The following is a 10,970-nucleotide window of genomic DNA, read 5'->3' on the forward strand; positions in this document are numbered from 1 at the left end:
GTTCGTTTATCTGCGTATCGTTCAATAGAAATAATATTGTCGCACAATAATTAAAGTGTGAATTTACTAAAGACGATACAAATAGTTTCTTACTATCAGTATCAAGCTTATGTTCACATCTTTTCAAGACGTAATATTTCGCATTAAGTTTCTTAAGTATATAGTCGAAGTGATTGGCAAAGGACAAGCCTGAGTCCACAATAATTCCCAAGTATTTGATACTAGACACCACTTCAATTTCATGTCCGTTAATGAGAACGGGCTTAGGCATCATAAATGATTTGTTGCTGGTTATCAACATAACTTTTGATTTTTAAAATTGAGACTGAGTTTTGAATACGAGAGCCATTTAAAAATACATGCAAGATCATCATTGAGTAAGTCGATGTTCGCACCAAGCTCACTTGGCTTACAAGTAATGTAAACCAGTGCATCGTCGGCGAACAATTTAATTTTTGAGTGATGTACAACATTAATAACGTCATTGATGAAAATTAAAAACAGAACGCAGCTTAGTACTGACCCCTGCGGGATTCCGATAATGGTAGACAATAAATCCGAATATGCTATGCTAAAACGTGTCTGTTGAAAACGATCAGTGAGGTAAGATTCAAACCATGACAACACCTTGGGATCACACCCATATAAGCTCAGTTTGTGCAACAAAAGGGTTCTATCAACCGTCTCAAAGGCTCTTTTCAAGTCTATAAAAACAGCGACAGTAACAAGATTTTTGTCGTTGGCATCCTTAAAATCTGTCAATACATTTGTGACGGATGTTTCGCAATTGTGTTGGTGACGGAACCCAGATTGCTGTGGTGCAAAAAGAGCGTTTATTTCAAAGTGATCAGTTAACTGATCTTTGACTACTCTTTCAAGTAATTGGGCAATGATGCACAAGGTATTTACCGGTCTTAAATCATCTACACTCAGTGACCCCTTCACTTTCTGTATTGGAGTTACTGTCGAAATTTTACAATAGTCAGGTACTATGCCATTGGATAAGGACTCATTTATAAGTGAAGTTAGTGATATCAGGAAGTCGGCATTGCCTATGGCGTCAAGCAAGACTTTACCGGAAACGTTGTCATTATAGTATTTTTTTTTCATTTCGCATAAATAAATTTGGACTGTGTTGTGTGTAACTTTGGAAAAAGAAAATTGGGTTGGAGATGGTGTTACGTAAAACTGAATGTCTACGTCTATTTGAGGGATTTCGGATGTCAGAATTTCGATACTCCGTATAAAATGCGTATTGAGTCTGTTACTGACGGTTTTAGGATCAGTTTCTAAAGTGCCATTGAATTTTACAGCATGTAACTCATTCTTGTTGTTGTTGTCATAAATCGATTTTATAGTTTTCCATAGTTTTTTGGATCTTCCTTATTAATGATTAATTGTCTTTGTAAATATGTAGATTCGGCTAGCTTAAGCTTATTCTTATATAAATTTCTTGCTTTTGTGTATTCCTTCCACTTTGCGTCTGACCTACTTTCATTCCAACACTCTTTACAAGCAATTTTTTTGAGTTTCAAATCGTTTAATTCTCTGCTGTACCATTTAATCGAAGGGTTAAATTTTCTTACTGTTTTCGTGATGCTGGAATTAAGGTAAGATGATAAACTTTCATGAATGAACGCAAACTTATTATTAACACCGTCAGATAGGTCAAAGTCACGCCATTCAACTAAAGAGAGATGGCTTCGCAGATCCTTGGGAGAATAATTTGACCAGTCAACATAAGTGGAAGGGATTTCGCTATTTTGTGGATTATTGTGGATGAAAAAGTCTAGTACAATAAAATTATGATCAGCAATGTTGCAGTCATTTCTGACAGAAGGTTTGAGACTCTTTGAATTTGTAGCAACCCAGTCGATGATTGTACTACTGCCTTTAAATTCGCGCGTTGGTGATTTGACTACCTGTTTAAGGTTGAACGACTTCAGTCTTTGAACTATACTGCTGGTTTTCGCGCACTTATTGTTGTAGTCATAATTAACGTCTCCAATAATATGGAAGCTCGATGATTGATTAGCTAATGTCTCGCATGTACGTTCAATGAAACTTAAAAAGTCTGGATGAGTGGCATCGTGTCCCCTATAAACTAAACAAAATGTTTCTTTGGAATAACCATAAAGAATCCTGAATGACATCGACCAAATGTTTTGTTCGCTGAAAGAGTCAAATACATCAATTTTAACGGAAGAGTGCACATAAATCGCTACACCTCCAGTACGTCTGTTGTGCGAGTCGATTCGATAAAGTGTATAGTTAGCAATGGACAGCTCATTGTCATTCATATCTGGGATAGTACGTGTTTCAGAGAGCAACAAAATCTTGGGTTTGAAATCTAAAGTGAAAATTTTAAAAGCATTTAAATTTGCCATGAGGCTCTGTGCATTCGTATACCATAAAAGATGCATCTTTGATTGCTACAACGAGCGTTCGATCTCATTCCTCAACTTTGTAAGCCTGTTTTGCATAGTAGGGCATTTTATGTTATAAGAGGGGTGATTCGTGTCTACGTTGACATTGAATTTGGACACAGCTTCCAGACAATTTATGCATTTTGAAACTAAGGATTTACATTCATCTGATTTGTGATGTTCGGAACACTTGGGACAGATGTGGGTGTCTGACTTGCAGTTTTTTGCGATGTGCCCAATACGAGAACATTTGTAGCATCTTGTCACATTAAGTGCATCAAACACTCTGAATTTCCTCCACTTGATGCTTAGATACCCTTGTCTCAAGGCATTTTTGTGAGAGTTTGGATCCAATTGAATGATAAGCACACTTTGATTCTCATTGCTACGATATTTTGTTTCCTTAACAATCTTGACTTCCTGCTCTTTGTCGATGAAGATGTTCTGACTTACAATGGCATTAACAATCTCTTCGTGCGAATAATCAATATTTTCAAAACGGATTAGCTTTAAGTGACGCTTGTCGTTCTTATACTCTGATACTGTAAAATCATCCGCCAATTTATCTTTAACGGAGGACGCAAAAGCTGCGATGTCTGAATTTCCTGATTTCAAAATTACATTATTATTGCGCGTCATTCGCAAACCGGTAATTTTATTAACTTCGGGATCGATTGACCTTTTTACTTTATCCCTTAACTGTTCATCGTTCAAATCTGGGTCCTTTGGCGCAAGAATCAAAGTTGATTCCTTGACTACATCTGAGAAAGAACGTGTCTTATCGGGAACAGACATATAACTAGCGGTCAGATTAGACATTTCAACATGCTTTTTGTTCGCATCCTTGATTTCCTTGATCATTTCTAACATTGATCGATTCATAGAATCAAGTTGAGTTCGAATATTGCATGCAGTTACTGAAAATGAGGTAAGAGATGGGGCACATTTCACACAGAAGTATCTAAATCCTGACAACTCGGCTTTTTGGATAAAATCTCCATCGATTTTTGCATTATTAAATGCCTTGTTACAAGTGTGGGTTAAAAGTTTACAAATAGAACATTGAGCGAATTCTTGAAGGTTTGATTCTACATTACAATTTGGACAATTTTTAGTTGTATTAGACATTACGAATTGGATGGTACTTATCGATTTAATGCTGAATACGTTCACAAGGTTCGGGTATGATAACGGCAATGTACGCGATTTTCAACGGCTAAACCGATTTTGAATATTTACTAACACTGCCTTAACGAATTTCACAGATGTAAACAATTGCGATTTACGATTAAGATCTAAGCAATTATACTATATTGATGACTCAAATACTAATAAAATCACTTGTTTTCACTTAATAATCTGATTATAATCAATGTCTGTCACTATATCTCTTAGTTTTGAAAAAGATCAAAATACTTTTCTTTATTTGACGCAGAAAATTGATAATTATTCAAAATTGATCTAAATGCATTGAATCTTGTAACACTTCAATATAACTCGCTAAAGCAATGAACTTGGCAGACGTCTGACAATAAAATTGACTTCTATTTCACAGTAAATCCGATGAAATTAAAAATTTAAAACAATATTTTTTTTTCACAACAACACAGTCTAGGGGTGGGAACCTTTTTGACATATTTTGGCAAATCAAAAAGGACTTCAATTTGAATGTGACGTATTGTTTCAGTACTAAAAAAAAACGGACCCGTTAACGGCCGTTTTTCGGAAAAAAACGGAAACGGCCGTTTTTTAAAAATGCCGTTTTTCAGAAACCCTAAACAAGATTCAGTAAGGTAAAAAATAATTTTCCGATCAAGTAACAAGATCCAGTAAGGTCATGCAAGATCCAGAAAGACATTAAAGCAAGATCCAGAAAGATTTGAGTCATTTTCAAGGAACTATCAATAAAAAAAACTTGAAAAAATGTGAATTTTTGCAAAGATATTCGCAAGATTTTCATTAGGATGAAAAACGATTGAAAATACATTTTTGATATCGATTTTCCCATGCTTGTAAGAAAAACCTTCAAAAATTTATTTTCTGCCTTAATTTTCTGAAGTTAAAAAGAAAACCTTTTAAAATGTAAGGTTTTGCATAATTTTTCTCAAATTAGGATGAAAAATCTTAATAAATCCAATTTTCTGTATATTTTCCTTTATTTGACTAAATAATGGTTTTAAGGAATCACTAATTTTAATTTATATACATACGTATGCATAAGTATGCTTGCACATGTAAGCACATATTTCTCGAACCCTACTTTTTTCATAATCACATGATTATGTTCACTGATCATGATCAGTGAGTATAAAAAGTAAAAGTTAATTAAGTTAACTGATAAAACCCGAATGGTATCCGAAGTGATAAAGTAACATTACTTCTTGAAATTTGCATCATCAAAAAATATAATAATTTAAATATGTCTTTTGCCATATTTTTATTATTATATATTTACAGATGGTGGCTTCAAGGAAAAACGTGAGATCTCGAAAGTTAAGCAACGCAGCAATAAGATGGGTGACCGAAAAAAAATTCTAAGTTTTAAAATTTTCAGAAAAAAAATTAATAATTTCTACTAACACACATACAAAAAAATACTTAAAAAATTCAGCTAGCACCAAAAAAAAATTGGTTAACTTAATTAATTTTTTTGTTTTTTCATGATCACTAACCCGAAGTGATCATGATCACTGATCACGCTCAGTGATTGCAATCACTGATCATGATCATTATTGCGTCTGATTACGATCAGTGACTATGAAAGTGAAAAAATTGCAAGTTATGATCGTAATCAGACGCAATAATGATCATGATCAGTGATCATAATCACAAAAGCGCGATCGCGTCGGTACCGTACCGTCATCAAATAATGTATGGAGTGATGATGAAAATTTATCGTGATCAAAACTCAGTTTCATCATCACAAATATCGCATCTGATCATGCTCATTGCCTGTTAGGGTTACATTCAGCAACACTGAGCAAACTAAATTCAGCAACGCTGAGCTGAACCATGAACCGAATGTCGTGTGTGGCATCGATCCAGACTCACCACCAAGGTGTGCCGCAACAAATAAAAGGTTGTCCACCACTAACTTAACCTGAATTCTGTGTAATTGTCCCATGTACGTCAGCAAAATATTCCCTAAAGGATATCCTATCATACTTTTGTGTATTTACATGAAAAGCAACAATTTTCATTGAAAAGTCCGATGAGACTATCAATTCGCTATAGTAAAACTAAGGTAGAGGCATTACCTTGTAATTTGTGTACATACAAATCTCTGTACTACCATAAAGCTTAATGAATTGAATATAATTGAAAATTTTGTAATCCTCAAAGGGATATTTTGGATGTTGGTATTTTTAGTATAACCTAAAAAGAAGTAATTTTAAAAGTCACTTCCATGAAAGAATTGAACTTTTTTCTATACTCAATAGGGACAATTTGTCAATAGCTTTTGTGACATTGTGAATCAATGGTTTTTCGTATAAATTTTGCTGTAAATGACAGTCTACTATAATGGATGTTTAAAGGCAATTTATTTTATTTTATTACTTTCTTTTTTGAGGGGGATGAGGATATGGGCTGTCATTTTTGGCTATTTGTTGCATTCGACGTAGTTATGAATGGAAAACTTAGTTTTTATATGCTGTCTAGAGATGCACAAAAGATATATTTTTTGGTAAACGTAGGATAAAGTTTTAATTGAAATTGATATTCGTATTCGAGAAGTTTTTAGAAAGAGTTTAACGGATTTAATTAATTTAAATTGATGTCGAGGATAGTAGTCTAATTCTAATCTAGAACAAAATGAATTCAGCAATCCTAAGTCAGTGAATGAATATAATTCAGCATTTTTGAACAAGTTGAATTCAGCATTACTGAACAAGCTGAATTCAGCACCGCTGAACATGTTAAATGAGCTGAATTCAGAACTACTGAGTAAGCTGAATGAGTCTCTAGATAATGAAATCTCCACTAAGCTACACATTTCATGTCAGGACATTATCAAGAACTAATTTATTACACGTCCATACAAAAACAATATAAAGTTCATGTAGTTTTCAAACAACATCATTAATTAAAGTTCGAAAGCCACAAAAATTTTCATTAACATCATGTAAACAAAAATCTTGCCTTGACCTTTAACCCATCATCCGTGATATCCATCAAAAGGTCAAAAAAGAAAACTAAAATAAATGTGTGAGACAAGAACGTTTAAAATCACCCCTGCATGTCTATTGAATGTTCATTTACTTAAGTAAGCACAGCACGTTCTGGTATCAAATAAAATACCATAAAATAATGTATCGAAAGAAATGTTTGTTCAGAGAACCCATTAGAATGTAAAGAAGTACGACCGAAAGAAAAATATTTAAAGGGACACAAGAAAAAAAAAACTTGTGAAAAAGTATCTTTTGGACGGAAAATTGTCAAGAAGAAAAAAAAGGTTCATGTTGGACACAAAAGATATAAATAAGAAAGGTGGTGCTGAATAATTGGAGAGTTTAATGTCTGAAACGCAATGACTAGAGTTTTTGCAGTTTTGGAGGAAGATGAATTCGGTTGAATTAGCACTTTTTCAGCAGTGCTGAGTTTAGCTTGTTCAGCTGTGCTGAATTCAGCTTTTTCAGCGGTGTTGAATTAAATTCATTCAGTTTGTTTAGCTTACTGAATTCAGCGCATTCATTTTGTTCAGTGGTGCAGAATTTAGCTTATTCAGCGGTGTTGAATTCAGCTTGTTCAGCAGTGCTGAATTCAGTTTGTTCAGCAGTACCGAATTCAGATTATTCAGCATTGTTGAATTCAGATTATTCAGCATTGTTGAATTCAGATTATTCAGCAGTTTTGAATTCAGGTTTTTCAGCAGTGCTGAATTCAGCTTTTTTTAACAATACTGAATTCAACTCATTCAATTTATTCAGTCATGCTGAATTCAACATGTTCAGCAGTGCTGAATTCAGCTTATTCAGCAGTGCTGAATTAATTTTGTTGTAGGTTAGATTTCTTAAATCAATGCCTCAAATTCCCAGACAAACTGCTCCAAGAAAATTCTATTAACCTATAAAGTAACCGTATTGGATTCTGTCTCTATAGAAATATTAAAAAAGGGGCCCGAATGAGAAAAAATTATTCAAAATGTGATAATAATTTGTATTTTGACCTCAACTTACATAACCAATTCATTTTCTCAGTATAGTCAACCTTCCGTTTCAATTCTCGCAGTAGCAATTTCAAGTCATCATTTGTTATTCTACCGCTCAACTGTTGCTGCTGCTGCTGATGATGATGATAAATATTCTGTGACTGTTTATTGCTATTTATTGTTGTTAGCTTTACTTTTGTTGATTTACTTTGGTCCTTATCATCATCATCCGTACTTTCGTCATCGTCAACAGAAAATATACATTTCTTATTGTCTCTGCTGTTTAATAATATCGTGGTAGTGCTTACATTATTTGACTCATTTTTTATATTTGTATTGACATGTTCGTGAATAGCCATTGATGCTGATGCAGCTTGTGGTGATGTCGTAAGGTCATTACTGCCATTATTATTTATATTATTATTTTTACTATTATTTCCCGATGATGCTGAATAATTCATATTACTTTTACTATAATAAACTTTTTTATGTGCCGCGTTTGCGATTCTGTTATGATGATCTGTCGTATGTCTTAACAATTCCTGTTGATGATGAATTTTTATGACGGTTTCTTCTAAATATCTTAAATGATTAATTAATTCTGGACTATTTTCAACACCCGTTGTATTTTCATTAATATCGAAAATATCATTCAATTTATGTGTTAATGAAATTGTTGTTGCAAGTGGTGGTTTACCAAAATTACATAAACTTTTCTTTTGGAGATCCTTTAAGTCAATACGCCACGCCTGCTCGAGACTACGAAGACGTTGTGCTATTTGTCCACATTCGGCTAATAGCTCAACATCAACGTTAAACTCTTCTTCAACTTGGAACATTCGTGCGTTTCGACAACCTTTACGGAATTTTCTTTCGTCACTTCCTGTTCCTGTGTTGGTATTGCACTATCCACTTTTTTGATATCAATTTCACGACCTTGATGACTTCCGGAAACGTAGTACTTTGATTGATGAAGATTGCAGCGACAATTTCTGTTTAAAGCTTTACTCGTCCTTCTCACTTCCTTCCGTCTGTCGCTTAACGTTCGTCTAATGAAACTTTATCGTAATGTCTGCACTGAAATGAATCAAATAAGTAAAGACGTAATTAGATAATTGGGTCGCAACAATGTGTCAAAAAGAATGAAGGGAAGTAGATAAATAAAAGGAAAAAAATGTGTTGAGTTGAAAAGGTTATTACAGTTTGTGGGCGTATGAAGCGCATTTGTGGGTTTCCCATTAAACAGACTTAATTTTAGTGCAAATTGTGTTTATTTAACCCTAAAATTCACTTTATTGAGCATAAAAATTTTAATTAATTTCTAATGGATCATAATCAAATTCCCTACAAGTCAGCAACACCACCATCAGACATCCCAAACAGTACCCAAACTAAACCTCTTCAACAAAATAATCCAAATCATGCCATAAAGAACAAAAAAAGTTAATTAAAATTATGATTTTGATCCTCATTATTCTAAGCTATCGTCATCATCATCGTAGTGTATATGGAATAAGATAGCAGAGATTAATGTTATTTATTCTCAAATTTCATATCCTTTTTTCGCATAACATATTCATTAGCTATGTAAAAATAAAGCATATTGAGAATGTCATAAGAATTTGATTTACATGTAACATGATTTGAAATGAGCGAAGAAATATTGAATTCTCGTAATATGAAAATGAAATTAGAATTGGGGGTTCTTGTTTGCTGGTAAAAATATTAAATGAAAATAAAGCCGAATTCTGCAATTTTTTTAGATCAGCTGAATTCGGCTTGTTAAGTGCAGCATTATTCATCTTGGCTGAATTCAAAAATCTTCAACTCAGCTAAATTCAGCAATTTTGAGTTTATTTAAACTGAGTTTAGTTTGAGTTCTTAGCTTAGCTGAATTCAGCAATATTCTTATCAACTGAAAAGCAATTCATCTGAATGCAGTGTTGCACATCTTAACTGAATTCATCACTTCAGATCTCAGCTGAATTCAGTGATGCACTTCTCAACTGAATTCAGAACTGCACATTTTAGCTGAATTCATCACTCAGCATATCTGCTAAATTCAGCACTTACATTCTAAGTTGAATTCAGCACTAAAATTCTCAGCTGAATTCAGAATTACACATCTCAACTGTATTCAGTACTGCATTTTCAGCTGAATTCAGCACTAGTAAACAGTAAAATTAAGCATTAAATTTCAAAGCTGAATTAGTCGCTCATAAATTCAGTTCATCGGAGTCAACTCAGTTAAACAAAATATTCTAAATTTACTTGAGTTCCAAACTGTTTTCATGAAAAGCACAAATTAGTAAATCTATCATAAATCCATCCCTAAATCAGCATGACTCAGAGTTGATACCTGATTCAATTTCAATCCACAATATAGCCGATCTTATGCTGGATTTTAGAAGAATTAACCAACTTGTGGTATTGGGGTTTATCATAAAATCTCACAAAATTCCTGATTTATTTCAAAATTGCGTCGCAATGATGACTAATCTTTGGAGCAACATGATAATAAATTTGATAAAATATTTCCAAAGAATTCATCATCATCATTTTCACACAAAACCAAAATATTTTACAAAACAAGTCTTTAAAATCTCCAAAAAATTATTTAAACATAGGAAAAAAAATAAGTATCGCTTCTCGTAGAAATATGAGATTTTTTTTTCAATAATTCGGAATAAATTTTGTTTCATAGTAAGAAAAAGTAGAATTTTACGCTTTTTTTATAAAACGAATATTTTTGTGAATAAGACAGAGCTTAAGTAGAAATGGAACGGAATGAATTTTATTTATTTGATTTATAAGACAGAAATAAGCAAATGCGATACTTCAAGGATATAAAATGCAATGAGAAGTGGAACTTTTTTCAGTTCCTTCCTCTACTAATGTTCTACAGCAATGATGAGCAACCTTTGTGCCGCGGCACACTAGTTTGTTGCACACATTTTATGAAAATGCCATAAACCGTACAACTTAAATGATTTCAGTCGAGCCGTATCACCAAGGTGTGCCAAGCAAAAGGTTGCCCACAACTGTTGCTACTGCATAAATAAATTCTGTTTTTTATTGCAATTTCAATGCAACAATAAAGAAACTGGATAGACGTTCAAGATGTTTTGTTGCACATTTTTAAGTTTTATTCTGTGAAATATTGTAGGAAAGTTTTGTATTTATTTAGGATAAGGAAGTTGAAGCTTGAATTTATTGATTTTTAGACAGTTGAACTTACAAGTTTTACAAAAAAATAATTTGAATTGATGAGATTGTCCCAACTTAGATTCATAAATAACTCAAAAATTGAGCATCTATAAACCTGAATGGAAGAGGTGACTCCGGGAAGTCGAAGCTTTACTCTGAAGCTGACCTAATGTCAAGATATGGTGTGT

At 33.2% G+C, this 10,970-nt stretch overlaps 1 protein-coding gene across 1 annotated transcript in view; it reads right to left on the minus strand.

Moving 5' to 3' along the window:
- The window catches only part of LOC139091994 (high affinity cGMP-specific 3',5'-cyclic phosphodiesterase 9A-like), a 28,154-nt gene extending 19,563 nt beyond the window's left edge, over positions 1 to 8,591 (minus strand). The window contains 1 exon segment of the mRNA XM_070642261.1: positions 7,604 to 8,591. Within this exon segment, the coding sequence (XP_070498362.1) occupies positions 7,604 to 8,414 (811 nt within the window). The 5' untranslated portion in view covers positions 8,415 to 8,591.
- Positions 8,592 to 10,970: the final 2,379 nt, after the last annotated feature.

The sequence above is a fragment of the Chironomus tepperi genome, unplaced genomic scaffold (genome assembly GCF_022539635.2).
Source record: "Chironomus tepperi strain 1889 unplaced genomic scaffold, CSIRO-AGI_Ctep_v1 contig_278, whole genome shotgun sequence".
Taxonomy (NCBI): domain Eukaryota; kingdom Metazoa; phylum Arthropoda; class Insecta; order Diptera; family Chironomidae; genus Chironomus; species Chironomus tepperi.